The following is a 15,486-nucleotide window of genomic DNA, read 5'->3' on the forward strand; positions in this document are numbered from 1 at the left end:
GTCTGTACAAACCTTGGCACCAATCACAAAACTTTGCCCTGCTGGTGATGCTAGAGGAAAAGTCAGAGGATCACCAAAGTCAGTAGGATTCATCCTCTGGGCACCAGAGTGGTGGACCAACCGAGCGACACTGCCATCTGTAGAGCCACACTGCTAGCGTGGCAAAAACATTCTTACGGTATATCCATATTGTATAGATTTTATATGAGACACAGACATAAAAGATCATAACATTTTATTCAGCTGGATGTATCATTGTGACTTTTGCATAACTTGTATCTCATAGCAGTCAAAGTTTGACATGAGAGTATTGCAAAAATAAAGCAATCCAACAAATGTATTTCTTTTAGTTTTCACTAGTGCAGACATCCAAAGATGGTGTACTGCTCCACCAGCTCCTCCATGCCCAAACAGGCAGGCCTGTGCTCGTCAGTCTGACACTCTGCTTCTGTGGGCCAGTACTCGATCCAGGTTCTCTCACCGAGTACATACTGATACCTGAGGAGAGCAAAGTGAAAAACACACTGGGTTTTTAAGTAACCAGGTATTTGTGCATACAAAAATAGAATATTTTAAAGTCGTCAAGGTCAACCACTCTACAATCTAAAAAATGTTGGTATGAAATTCGTAAAAGAACAGAAAAATCATAGCAAGTACAAACTCAAAAGTTGTGCTCCTTGTTCACTCACGATTGTTTCTCCTTGTCTATGTGAATATCTTTGGCCATGCCCATGATCAGGTAGGTTTTGCCTATTTTCAGATCTAAAGCCACCCTGCAGTGCCGATAACTGAGGAATCGACGCAGTTTACCCTGAGGACCCTCGTCACAGATTTCTGTTAAGAGAAAAAAGCTAATTATATATAATAAATTACATATTGTAATTACAGGTGCAGTATAAAAACACCACTGTTGTATTCTTATATTACTATAAGAAATATTAGGGGAAAGTAAAGATCAGGCAGTTAAAATAGTATAATTTTCAAAGTAGGGAAATGCTCACTATCACTCTTGACTTCCCCTGGCCTCCATTGACACGCATCATAACCCCCTGTAATTAAAATATTGGAAAAGAGAGTAATTATATATAACTACAGGTGCAATATTAAAATGTTACTAATGTATTCTCATATATTGCATGCATAAATGGCTATGCAGAGATGTACAGTGGCCACAAAAGAAAGAGGCTGATTTGTTACCTTGAGGCTTTTCAGAAACACTTTAGAGTAAACATCAGAGGGTAGTACACTTTAGGCAGTTCAAATTTTGAAGGTTTAAAGAAAAAAAAAACACCCACCTTCTTTGATGACTTCCACAACCCGCATTGTGTAAATATCAGTGGACAAGTTGTCTGTAAAATTTTCCAGTCTCACTTTGTACACTGAGGACAGACAAGTTGCAGTTTGTTAGTCGCTCACTCACTCACTCACTCAAACACAAAGACTTACCAAATTCTATTTTGCTGTTCACTGCGGTCTCACAGGCTTTAGCTGTGCGCTCATCATTGCTGATTTTTTCTTTCTTCTGCATACTGCAGTTCTCTGGAAATACACATTGGGCACAAAGTACATACAGTATGTAACTGATTAAATTGGCACATATGCAGGGCTTGTTGGTGTATCATGCAGTAGGTCTCAGGCATTGTTCTCATTTAGGGTCGAAGCTTTTCCTGAGCCTCTCAGTGCTGGCCTGGTTTATCCGGTACCTTCTTCTTGACTGCAGCAGGGAGAAAAGGCCGTTATCCGAATGAACCACTCTTTGCAGGGCCTTGTGGTTCTGCTCGGTGCTGTTCCCATGCCAGGCAGTGATGTTCCCCATCAGGACACTTTCGATGGTGCAGGAGTAGAAATTCCTCAGTATCTCCAACTTTCAACTGAGTTTTAGTTGATATTGTGATACAGCTCCACAAGGCATGTTTTTGTATTTGTAAATATTATGCCACAATATTTTGTTACACCCTCAATCTATTAACCAAGATATTGTTTACATCCTTGAGGCAGAATGTTAATGTTGTGTTTCTTAAAGAGTTTCAGATGTAATGTAATTCATGCTTAAACAGCTTATATTAGACAACATGTTCCTCACCTTCAGCACATGTGCATTCGTCATTTGTACAGAGTCTCAGTAGCTCTCCACCTCTCCTCTCTGGGTGGTAGAACTTTACACAAGGTGTCTCTGCAACAATGAAGAAAATTATATAATGCACATTAGATATCTTAAAACTGTATTTTAAATGCATCCTTATCCACCCTCTCACAAACACTGAAAGCTTTGCAGCAATGAATGAATCCTAAAGCTCAAAGGTGACAAACTTAAAGTAAGTGTGGGTGTGTACAAATGGAGACTGTCTTCATCATTAAAGAGCAATGGTCATGTTTACATTTTTCTGACATCTCTTGTGGTTGGAGGGTATTGACAAATGATATATTTTACTGTTCAGGTATGTCTGTATGTTTCAGACACAGAGACAGCCCAAGTTTCTGGGTGTCTTTGAGACTCACGGTTATTGTGTTGATGGTTGTAGTATTCATAGACAGACACAGCAGCTGGTTGTAAGACGCCCACTTTCAGCGTCTGACGGATCCTAAAAGAGATCTCCTCTGGTCGCTTGTGAGAAACCTGTGGAGAGATATAAAGCAAAGTTATGTGGGAGGGAGAGTTGTGATTTGGCACTTAAAATGCGCAAACACAATATCATGTTGTGTTACCACTATACAGTAGATGTCAAAAAGCCTAATGAAACCTAAATGTACACAGTCAGGGACAGATTTACTAAAGCTTTTGCTCCTGTTTTTCAGACGCAGATGCTCCTTTTGATGAGATATTTACAGTGTGTGTTTGACTGCATTTATCTCAGTATTCTAGTGAGACATCTACAGCTCCACTTGCTGCACTGTGAGCTGCTGGACCTGCTGTTACATACTGCTCTCTCTCTCTCTGTATATTTTGTGCCTTTCATTCATTTTATTATGTTACTCATTTCCAGTCAAGTCAATTTGACTCCTACTGCTTTAATAACCTATTTGTTTTAATAACTTACTTACCAAGAGTGCGTGTGCCGAGCAAAGGCTAATTGGCAAAGGTGGCATTTCCCAAGTCACAGGTAAATCTAGGTTGTGAAGCCTTAAGTCAAAACCAGTAAGTCCAAAGTCAAGTTCATTCACTAACATTTAAACATTTTGAAACAGAGTAACAGTTAGTACAGCACACTTACAGACTTAATTAATGTCTTTTAAAATATGTATTTGTTTCAAATAAACTTTACAACATTTAAAAGCTAAATTCTCAGGTGTGCCTTGGTATGTTATTCCTTTGACACAATTCAACAATCTTTCGTCTGTCTGCTGTTCTGCACTGCCAAATTAACCTTTTCCTCTTATTAGCTGCTGTTGGATTTATTCAAAGTTCATCAATTGTCAGGTAAATGAAGAGTTGATTTGCACAATTTATAGCATATTTTTTTTGATCTTTGGGCTTGGGAAGGATATCACATCATTCCAAGTATAAAGGCTGAAAAACTGGTTACCTTATCCAGGTAAATGATGAGTGAGCCTTTTTCTGACAGGAATTTGTTCATCTCATACCTTGAAATGGTACGGGCATGTCCTTTAGACAACTATACACACACACACACACACACACACATACACACACACACACACACACACACACACACAATCATACAAACACATCATCAGACCATCTTCTAAACTTTAAAACATATCTTGTTTCTACAAACCATAAACATTGACCTTTGAACTCTGTATGTGTGTTTCAGTCTTACTAAGTTCAGATCATCTGTGTTAGGGGTGAAGCCAGTTAACAAGCCAATATCCAAGATTGACATGGTTGCATCATGCTCCTTGTCCATATACCTGTACAGAAAATGGACATAATAATTTAAATAACAGAATAAAACAGACAGGCAAGTGAGAAGCAAAGCCCTTTAAGAAATATCAAATCAAATAACTTTAATAAGGATTAATAGGAATAATAAAGGAATAAAGAATTCAGGATTCATATATAATCTTAAACTACATAGAAAAGAGGGGTGACATTGAGAAGAGAAATTATTTTGAATCAGAGAGGATGTGATAAACTTTAGAATAGTGAATCATTAGCTGGATGACTGAAACAACATAAAAAGGTTCACAACTGATAAGATATGTTAAGATGGGCATATCTGTTCAAGCTGATTCAAAACATCTTCTAAATGTGCGACCACTGTGCAGTCTGATATCTGCAACATTTCTATTTAACTGCACCATATTTCTCTGATGATGGGAGACAGCAAACATTGTGGAAAAATAAGGTCATCAGGGATAAGGGCAGGGTAATTAAAAGATAATGGCAAGACTGAAAAGAAAACAACAGAAATGGAAGAATAAAAGGGAGGAAGATAGTTCTGTATAAAGCCATATTACTGTAACACTTCTTCATTGTACTTACAAAACCTCTATTCTCAGCTTGTATATCTTCTCATCCTCATCCATTTTCACTGCAGGAGCAAAACATGAGATGAGCATTTAGTTTGGCAGAAAAAGTGATAGACAACAACAAATACAAAAAAAAAAAAAACCCAGCCAGACAAGCATAAAACCAAACTATACAAATACAAGCAAGAGACTGAGAAAATGACAACCAACAAATAAAGACAAATAGATAAACAGGAAGAGGCCGTAAAAGTAGTGGACAGAGGCATTGTTACAGTTTCAAGCTTTCAGTTTTACTTTAACACCATCATCAGGAGCATGTAGAGGTGCCAACAGCTAATAAATAACATGCCTAAATAGAAAAACTGTAGACCCGCTACAGACAGTACAGAACTCAGCTGCCATGCTTTTAACCAGAGTAAACAGGTTTGAACACATCAACCCGGTTTTAGCCTCTTCACACTGGCTTCCGGTACGTTTTAGAATTTATTTTAAAGTTCTGTTAATTACTTACAAGACACTAAATGGTCTGACTCCTCAGTATATCACAGATCCTTTATCCCCATACGATCCTGTTTGCACTTTAAGATCCTCTGGCAGGAGCCTTTTTGTTCCAGACTCTCGACTGAAGACTAAGGGGGACAAAGCTTTTGAAATAAGCACCCAGAGGCTCTGGAACACCCTGCCACTGGAAAAACGACAAGCTGAGTCAGTGGCTTCTTTTAAATCTAAGCTTAAAACGTACTTTTATTGCACTGCCCTGATTTCATCAGGTTTGTTTAGTTCTTTTATTGCTGTGTTTTTATGTGTTTCTGTTATGTTTTATGTGTTTGTACTTGTGAAGCACTTTGTAACATTGTTTTGATAAGTGCTATGTAAATAAAGATATTACTCAGTCTGTGAAAGCACTTTTATAATGTCTTTTGTGGCTCTGTCCGAAGCTTCCTAAAGTCTGAAAAAAATAGCACTGATGATTTCATGATGTCTGGCTTGTGACTTGATTTATAAAACAGAAAAGTAGGGGTGTGGAGTTCAAAAGATATACATTTATCAGGCAGGGAGGATCTAATGAAAGACGCTATAGAGTTGCATTTTGGAAGTGTAGGATTGAGGGGTTTTGGGGCATTGACTTACACTAGGTACTAAGAGCCCATTTACACCTGGTATTAACCTGTGAACTGTATCTGGATACATTATCTGGATAATGACATCCGATCCACAGGCTACTACTTAAAAGTTTTTGCCCAGCTTGCTTGAGCTAGCAGGAAGAGGCAGAGTTAGGTCACCTTTTAACTTGATTGGTAAATTATTTTCTGAAGAATGTGGTGACGCTGTACAGATTGCATTTGCATCTGGCTAAGGTCCGATCAAAATGCGAGCCAGACCACCTCCAGATGTGGTGTGACTAATCCAATTAAATTCAGATCAAAATGCATTCTGGGTGCATTATTAACACCTTATGCTATAAAGAGACTTATCATGATCTTTTCTAGAATCTTTTTGGGAATCCAATATTATTGCAGCTTGAAACTGCAATAGTGCCTCTGTCCTTTTTTGGAGTAACTCTACTCTTGTTGTTTTGAATATCAGTGGATCTCCTGGTTTCAGGGATTAAGGCACCAAATCACCTGGGTTGAGCTGCACAGACAGGTTGAACTTCTGACAGCTGCTTTTCTTTTCTTTAGGCAGAGCGTAATACAACGACACCATCTGTCACATAGACAAAAGTTTATCTTAAAGGATATTTCCAGTATTAAAACTTGGAATATAACTTATTTTCTTAACTATGGCCACCATCTCTATTAGTAATAAAAACATCATACTCATCGAATTAATTACTGATGTCTGGGAATGCGGCATCATTGCTAAAAAGAGATCTAATCTCAGATCTTACTAAACAAGTATGACCAGTCAGACAATTTTTCAGGTTTTAAACAAACCTGTGGGTTTGTGTCATTTAATGTATAGCTAGTCTATCATGTGTAGTATTTACAGTTAAAAATTTGTCTTCCATTATTTTTTGACACCAGTCAGTAATCAGTGCTTTCAGTTAGAGGGAATGATGATTAAATACCAAATTACAATATTTCAAAACTATTCTAAAACCATAACTCTTTTTCTGAAGGTTTAAGATTATGACTTAAAAGCTGTGTTAGTATTTTACTAATTGTAATGTGAAAAAGAGAATTATGCCCCAACTCTATGGAGGTAGCTCAGTCACAATATTAATGAATGCACACAGAAGGATTCACAAATATATTTTGGGATTTATATATAAATGACTCTCTCCACAAAAATATTTATTGTTGGGGTGCCCCTACACTTGGTAGATTGCTATTTAGAGGCACTCCTTTCATTAGTGAAGAGAGAAGTTTTAATTGACCTATTAAATTATGTATGATTTTTTTCATGGAACTGTGTAAAGTCTTTTCAGTGTCAGTCTCCAACACGCCTGTGGATTTGTATAAGAAACGGTGTAGAATAATTAATATTAACCACCAAGTTTGATGTGCACAAGAGCACAGAGGTTTCTGGGTACTTTTAAACAGTCTGGTGCTGGTTGCAGAAAATTTAACCTGTGGATCTGGCATGCATGATCACAGCTTGACAGTGTGCATCGCTCCAATTAGAGACCACAGATGGAAAGCATACCAGCTGACTTCATATGGCTGTAAAGGAAAGGTTGTTAGTAAAGGCTGTTGTGGATGACAGATGCTGATAAGAATCACACAGTAATAGCTATTCTGTCTCGCTGTATTTTTACTCTGTGAGGTCAGTGGTTGAAGAATAAAAGTAAAACAAACAACCAAAACACAAATTTGTAGTTTGAGAGATTTTTCTGAGGTTTATGCGGGTTTGCCTTCTCGAATTCAAGAGACGAAAATATTACAGAATACAGGCGCTGTGAGCAGTGTGCTGTAGACCTGCTTCGAAGCAGGCCAGCAACGTGGACATTTGTGGACTGAGATTGCAGTGTGCCGCTGGACAGACAATGACACCCTCTGCTGAGCTCCTCCTACCACTGCTTTGCTGCAAGTCGCAAAAATAAACTACAGAAGGCAAGGGATAAACTGATTGTGCCTCAGAAACATGCCACTTCCCTGGCACATAGCTGCAGTTCAAGCTGCACCCCTGCATGAAAATAGAGCCTTATGTTGTGCGGTTTTCCACTATAATTTGAACTTCTTATGTAGCTAGAGCTGTGTGTCTACCAGCTTGTTTTGGAATTCTCCTGCCCCTAGTGGCCATTAATGCAGCTGTAATTGGTCACAGTGGTGTTTGTGTGTGTGTATTTTCACCTTAGATGTTCTAGTGGTATAGTGGTTCTCTTTGTTGAAGTGGAACTTATCAGGTTTTGTCCTTTCAGGAAACACAATGTCCACTTTCACATCATACTCCTCTTCATTAGCACTGGCCCAGTACTCAGCTATTGCCTGGTACACCATTATAGTAGCCTGGAGAGAGATATAGAGACAGTGAGGGAGAGAGAGACTTGATTGATCAGTAGTTTAAGCCCCAGATTAACTAACACAAATAAGCATAACTTATTTAACTTACTTAAAAGTCCTAATATAGATACATAACCACATAAATGCATAAATATAAATAAATATACTGCGACAGAGCGAGAAAGAGGGAGACTCCTACTTGAGTTGATCCATAGCCTCTGCCATCGATCCGCTGTTGGTTGAACCATCTGACAACAGGTTTGGCATCCTCAAAAGCCTTTAATATAAAAGTCAAGAAAAGGGTTGAAATCTCTTTTTTCCTGTAGATTGTATCAATTATTTTATTGAGAGTCCTATTCATTACTGCCTGCAAGTTTCCAAAGTGTACCTAAATATTATTTATTTAGGTAACATACTTCTGTGCACCAATATATACATATATAATTTTTTTGACGGATAAAGAGGAGATGACATTAGAGAGATTGATTTTTGTTTTAAAACAATCACAATAATCTTAGACATCTCTTCCTACAGTGTCGTGGCCAACAGTGCTGTATCTAGCCTTGTAGCCTGAAGACTTAGCCAAATGACAAGGTGACGATATACGATTGCAATGATTGGGACTGGCAGAAAAGAAAAATTATTGTATGGCGGACCGGAACTGCCAAAATAAAAAAATAAATTACAATAAATAAATTAATATGTCATTAAATGCACCAAACATTAAAATTATTGTAGGTATTAAATAATTTATAAATGTAGACAAATTGATATTTCTGTTCCCACCAGGACTATGATCTGGATCATATTTTATGGAGAAAATATGTTCTGTTTTTTTTCTGGATGTCCTTCGGCTGCTCTGCCTCAACTCTCTGTGATTTGACAAGTTTACTGATGAACAGATAGCTTCACTTGTTACTAAAGTAGCTAACCGCTAACTGCTGCCAACTGTAACATTAGCTGCCCTCAGCTAGTTGGCCGTGCAGCTGCGGTCCGATTAACTGCCTCTTCCCGGAGTGGGAGCTTGGAGCAACAGCGTGTCAACAATGCCGCACCCCTGGTGCTCCCAGCTGTGTGCTCACAGTCCAGGAAATCAGCAATTGGCACAGCTAAAGTAACTAACCTCTACCAACAAGCAGTTTAAGCCATCTGTCCATTAGCAAACTCCGTTAATCACTGAAAGTTGAATCAGAGCAGGCGGACGACATCAGAGGGAAGACCAGAAAATATTATATATTTTATTATATTATATTTTACTCCATAAAATATGATCCAGTTTCACCAAAATCAATGAATAAAGTTATGACAGTTGTGTGCTTTTGTACAGTAATAAGTGAGGCCCAGTCCCCTGAAACACTTGGGCAGCATGCATCGTTTTTCAAACCTAATTATTGTCTCATTTGTGGTCTGATGAATAACCGTACCATAATTATGTAAGATCTTGACATTACTTGGTTCTGTGCGTCTGAAAAGTTCATCATCAAATGTGTTCTTTGTTTATTCTGTATTATACTGCTTAATACAGTTGAATGATTGGAACTACTAGAAAATAAAAAACAGTATTACTAATGTTAGTTTAATCTCAAAATAAATATGCCAATGAGTTTCACATCGATGTCAGAATTAGAATCAGCTTTAGTGGCAAGTAGGTTTACACAGACAAGGAATTTGCTTTGGTATTTTGGTGAAAAACAATAAACATTAGAAATACAAACAAAGAAAGCAAGTACTGCAGGTCAAGAATCAAATATAAAATTGACAATAAGATAAAAGAACATTAACAAAAATATAAGAAAATAAAGAATATGTACAATATGACTTATTTAACTGACAGTTTGTGTAGTGTGCAAAATATTTACATGGGAATGTGCAAAAGTTTACAGTATGAGTATAGTGTACTGAGTCACTGTCAGTGGGGGTCCCAGGCCTTGTTGATGAGGCCAATTGCAGACTGAAAGAAACTGTTTTTGTGGCGTGAGGTTTTGGTCCTGATGGACCGCAGCCTCCTGCCAGAGGAGAGTGTCTAAAACAGTTTGTGTCCAGGGTGGGAGGAGACAGCCACAATCTTTTCTGCACGCTTCGAGCCCTGCAGGTCCTGGAGGGAAGGTAGATTGCAGCGAATCACCTTCTCTGTGGAGCAAATGATACGCTGCAGCCTGCCCTTGTCCTTGGCAGTGGCAGCAGCCAGCACAGTGCTTCAGGGTGGATGGAGAGACAGAGTCTGGCCTGGCTGCTTTGCAGGGCTTCTGCCTTCTGAACAGTCTGTTGACATCCTTCTCCAGGATGGAGAGTCGTTGTTGTGGTAGGGGATGGGAGAGCCTGTGGGGTAGGCAGTTGTGGAGAGGCCCAGGTCCCTGCTGAGGTGGGAGGTGGAGCTAGTGGATGGACTGTCCCAATGTCTCGCAAAGTGACATTAGAACTCATTCAGTTCATTGGCCAGGCGCACGTCGTTAATGGTTTGGGGGGGCTTTTGGTTTGTAGTTGGTGATTTGTCTGCTCCCCCTCCGGATAGAAGTAGAGGAAGTAGAGTAAATTCTTTGACATCAGTTTAGACAACCTCTATGCAATTTTGAAAAAGTGGCATCATACAACCTGTCATCTTGTGGTCATTTTTTTAAAACTCTAGATGGATGGATAGTTAATATCTTGGGGTCATGGGTGACTTGACTCTGTGGATGAAGGATTTTCTTTCCAGTTGGTAAGTGTAGCGCAAATTTTAACCAGATTTACAGAAAATTGACAAGAAAATGCGTATTAATCCATCCACTACTGTTTTGCGAATATTAGAAGTTGGGAGCATCGAGATACATAGTGGCACAAATTCTCCAGTCGGTGTCATTAAAATATTGCACAATAAGAGGACACAAGATACTGTTAAATGACCGCCAGTCAAACTTCAAACGATGGAAAACAATGTAGAAAATGTGATGAATACATATGGCATTTTGTTTGTTGGAGCAGAAGCTTGAGTGACAATAAGTAAAATACTTCATTTACATCACAAGTTTGTATGCATTTCACTTTGTCGCATTTTGTTTTTATAGATACACCAACATTTTCCACCTCAGCCAAAAAAAAAAAAAAAAAAAAAAAAAACACTTCTGCAGTATTTAAACTTTTTATATCTATCTATCTATCAATCTTTTTTTTAATTTAATATATATCTCTTAACTTGTACGTGTGTGGACAAACCCATAACTACGGTCATACCTTAGATCTTGTTTTCCAAAAGAGACTTCAAAATCTGGACAGAAGGAAAAGACGCAAGTACAGATAACTATATCAAGGGGCTGAGTGAGTGGCAGACATACAAAAATGATCTACTATTGTGCATTCACATATTAACAGCTGCAAACAAGTTTGAAACTAATTTCCTGCACTAAGAGATGCCTCCAGGTTCAGTTTTTCTTTGTCCCACTGGATTCAGGATCTGTGCGCTGCACTTGACTTTGCTCCAAATTTGGACTAGACTGATTTCAGGCCCTTTGATGTTTTCACAGATTTTGCCACCCTGTCTCCAGACTATCAACACAGTTTGCTTAAAACTACATATTGTGTTTTCAGGGATGGCTGTTAAAATTGTGTCCACCTAATTGAGTCTCTTATCCTTTCCCTAAGAGATCCTCAACCCTAACACCCTCAACCATGGTGGAAAAAATCAGTGCACATCTTTGACTTCCAGCTACCATCCTCTCACCTTCTCCAAATTCAGCAAGATGCTGTCTTGGCTTCTTTCCTCCTGCAAGCTACATCCTTCTTACCCTTTCCAACGATAACCAGAGCTGTCAGAAATCACCCTACTTATGTTACTAAGAAACCTCTATCTCTGAGCTCTAGGGGAACATCCAAACTTGCCCCTTCCTTTATCTCTGCAGTCCTGTACTACAGGTTGGTATTTTGATGCTTTTTTTGCATTCTACCTCTTGGCAGCCCTCCTGTCACAACATTGTAAGTCTCACCACAATGATTTTCTTATCTTCTTGGGAGCACAACACTGTTATTCCAATATATTTATAGACTTTTCATCCAACATTAACTTCAGCCTACAGCTGTCACATCCATACAATATCAAAGGGAAAAAAATTGTACACATTAATGGGAATTTATTCAATTCTGAAAATAGAAAATGTTGCAAGATAGTATAGAACTTTCTGTTGTTGCAAGAGTACCATTTCTGATTCTAGCTTCTAGTTTGAGGTTTACCATTATATCCTCCAGACAGCATTTGAGATGGTCGTGCAGTCATGAGTTAAGAATGGAGTTGTGAAGGTCTGACAGAATATAACGACAGCACATAACAAAAATGTAAACACTCGTCCAGCTCTGTTTATTCCAATTGGGCCAACATCCTTTCTCTGGGTAATATCAAGGGACTGGGAGAACGACACTATCTGGGTATAGGGAGGTGTGGATGATGTCTGGAAGGGAGAGGGGAGTATCAAAATAATACTGACCCCAGCCTGCCACCCATTTGTAAACCGATGTGGTTTGGCTTCAGCTTGGCGCATCGTAACGCTGCATTAACTCATACAGAGGGAGTCTTTGGCCTCTCAAGAAGCTGTAGCTCTGTGGGTAGGTTGCGGTGAGCACGTAATTTACATTCTCTGCTCAGATTAGACAGTTGTTTTCTGACATATCCGCCATACTATGAACGAGCAAGAAGTTTCCCATTGCACAAAATGTTTCCCTGAGTACAAAATAGCTTTGTTTGCAGTCTTTTTTAATTTGGTATGCTTTGTTGAAACTGTTTTAATACAACAATGCCTGAGCAGGCAAGACTGAGCATTGGTCCTGTATCTGCAGCTAGAAATCAGAAAGAGAAATATAGAGGTGAGGGAAAAAGAGAAAACATATGCAGGTGAGGTACTCACATCCTCAGTGGTATTACATATTGTGTGCGACTCCTGCATGGTAATAAGGCAGAAGGCTGTCATGGAGGCATTTGAATCTGTGCCATGCACATCACCCTATACATGCACACACAAACATATCAGTACCATCATTATCATTACAATCAACAACATTAAACATTGGTTTATTCATACACAATGATAAATTAAACATAGCACTTGTTTAGCACCAAGATGAAGAATTGATGTTACTCAGTGCACGCACAATCATTTCTCCGTGGATAATCGTTCCAACTTCTCTAAATGAGCCGTCAGTTTGCTGTGTTTCGAAAATCAGAAACTTGATGGCTTCACAGATCACTTTTTTTTGCACTTCCACCAGATTATAGGCCATGGCAAACACCTTGGTAACATAGGCTGTCAACCTTAGAGAGAAGAGAGTTTTTCCATTTACTTTAGTTAAATAACCTGTACCTGAACAATATCTAATGTCCCCATAGTTACTCATGATAAATGAGTTAGATGAGGATGTGCAAAATATTTGTGTACGAGTTCATACATGTTTTGATGCTTCACCAGGTGCTACTCTTATGATTCGGGAACACAGCAAAAGACCCATCATTTTTACGGTAGGTAAGCTCATTCTGGTATCCTGGACACAAACAAAAACAGACCTTTTTACTACATTCAACTACACTGAATCTTATCCATTGGATGCTAGTTTGAGTGCCTTGGTCTCCTCAGTTAAACAATATTTCTGGTATCTGTGCTAATTAATATATCTGTGTGTGCTCACCAGTTGTGATGTGTTGGAGGGCATCTTTACGTTTCTCAAAGCCTACAGGTTCCCACTGGTCAGTTTTGTCCAAATACATGGTTGCAATGACAGGCAGGGTCATGCTGATCATGTTCTGCTCTCCACAGCCTGAGGGCGCTTTGATCAGAGTACCCATAGAGTTCCCACTAATGGCGTTTTCTACCAGTGCACTTATCTGCTCTCTTCCTATGTGGACACACAGGAACAATGACAGGATCAACAGGAGGAAAAAAAAGCATGCAAAAAAGTTCCCCCTAACCAGTGAGGTGGTAATTTATAAAACCGAAAGAACAACTTTGTTGCCACAATTACAATTAACATTACAGAGTTCATTGTACAGGCATTATATAACATAACATGCACTCATATCATAACCAAATAAAACATATCACCTGTCGTAGAAAAGGTTTCAGTTGTAGTCATCTGGACACTTTTCAGAATCAAGACGTTTCGTCTCCCATCCGGAAGTCATTCTCAATTGTGAAAAAATGGGACGGGAAGCTTTTTAGTAGCTTCTTTAAGCTACTCTGTGTTACATAAGCCCTGCCCTCAGGAAGGAATCTAAATGAGTATCTGCTGATTAGCTAGTTTCACCTGAAACTGACCTAATTGTTTCCATGATGGCCCAGTAATCATGGCCTATTGTTTTCTGGCTGCACCTCCCTCATCACTGTTAAGTACCTGATTAGCATATGATTGGCGTGACCAAGGTGCTAATACACTCTGATAGACTTTGGGCAGATTGAATCTCAGACCACCATTTCTGTTCAAAGAGGGGTTCTCTTTTTTCACAAAAATGGCTTCTTTGACACCCTTTGAGAATGACTTCCGGATGGGAGCCGAAACGTTTTGATTCTGAAAACAGTGTCCAGATGACTACGACTGAAACCTTTTCTACGATAGAACACTCCTGGACGAATGAGAGACTACACCGTCATATCACCTGTCACAGATATGTACATCCTAGTAGGTGTGTTTGGAACCAAATCTGCCTCAGGAATTTCAGTCCTCATAATTTCCTCTTGTTTGCCATCTAAAGAAAGAAACAGTTGGCAAGTTGGGGTATTACCAAATGAAAAAACAGATACTACACGATTCTGTGTTTACTGCAGTTCCTTAACTGCTGGACTCACCTACACCTTTCTTTGCAGGGTCAAGGGTTATATGCTTTAAAGATTTTGTCAGTATGCCTTCAGGCTGGAAAAAGAACAGTTACACCTATTTGGAATCACTACTATTTCCAAGCAAATCTTATACAACGTTGTATTCTTACAGCTTTATTGTTTGCGCCACAACAGTTTCAATATGGCATACCAAGCTCCAAACTGACCACACGAGTCTGTTTCTCTTACCACCACCAGCAGATTCTTCTTGATTCCATCATTGAGCGACGAGTCTTTAACAGCTGCTTTGACCTCAATGTGGAGTTGCCCTTCCTTCATGGGAATAACGCCAAAGTGTACAGATCGTGTAGTTTGGGGCCCAACTTTAACCTCCTGACGATACCTCCCACGCCTAGAGGCTGAACTGCACACATGCTGCTTCTCAATCAGTTCCACGCGCACCTTTAAAAAAAAAAAAAAAAAAAAAAAAAAAAAAAAAAGGCAACATAGGAGATTGAAGAAGTTCAAATGTGTATTTGAATGCAGACAAAGAGCTACTTCACAGAGCAGATAAGATTCAGGTGACGTGAGATTTCTGAGGGTCCAGATAAAATACTTTGGCATTTTCAATATCAGGCACTTTCTTTGATTGTCATAAAACAAGTTATTTTTTCTAAATGTCTTTTGTAAACATTCATAACAGTTGCACAGCTGTACTGTGCAATGAGTGATTATCAGCAACCTTTTTGTGTGTGCTCACTTTATGTTTTATCTCCAAATAAAGTGGTAGCTAATCTGACAAAACAACCCAACAGTCTGTGTCATCTTCTGATCGA

At 38.9% G+C, this 15,486-nt stretch overlaps 1 protein-coding gene across 1 annotated transcript in view; it reads right to left on the reverse strand.

Moving 5' to 3' along the window:
• Positions 1-218: 218 nt before the first annotated feature.
• The window catches only part of LOC122873342 (complement C3-like), a 49,075-nt gene continuing 33,807 nt past the window's right edge, over positions 219-15,486 (reverse strand). The window contains 20 exon segments of the mRNA XM_044189949.1: positions 219-498; positions 690-834; positions 1,002-1,049; positions 1,296-1,379; positions 1,447-1,539; positions 2,084-2,173; positions 2,500-2,617; positions 3,525-3,614; positions 3,783-3,873; positions 4,448-4,496; positions 6,060-6,141; positions 7,731-7,886; positions 8,080-8,157; positions 12,752-12,847; positions 12,996-13,155; positions 13,307-13,382; positions 13,527-13,733; positions 14,491-14,580; positions 14,681-14,744; positions 14,900-15,112. Of these exon segments, the coding sequence (XP_044045884.1) occupies positions 357-498; positions 690-834; positions 1,002-1,049; positions 1,296-1,379; positions 1,447-1,539; positions 2,084-2,173; positions 2,500-2,617; positions 3,525-3,614; positions 3,783-3,873; positions 4,448-4,496; positions 6,060-6,141; positions 7,731-7,886; positions 8,080-8,157; positions 12,752-12,847; positions 12,996-13,155; positions 13,307-13,382; positions 13,527-13,733; positions 14,491-14,580; positions 14,681-14,744; positions 14,900-15,112 (2,172 nt within the window). The 3' untranslated portion in view covers positions 219-356.

This window comes from Siniperca chuatsi, linkage group LG3, assembly GCF_020085105.1.
Source record: "Siniperca chuatsi isolate FFG_IHB_CAS linkage group LG3, ASM2008510v1, whole genome shotgun sequence".
NCBI lineage: Eukaryota > Metazoa > Chordata > Actinopteri > Centrarchiformes > Sinipercidae > Siniperca > Siniperca chuatsi.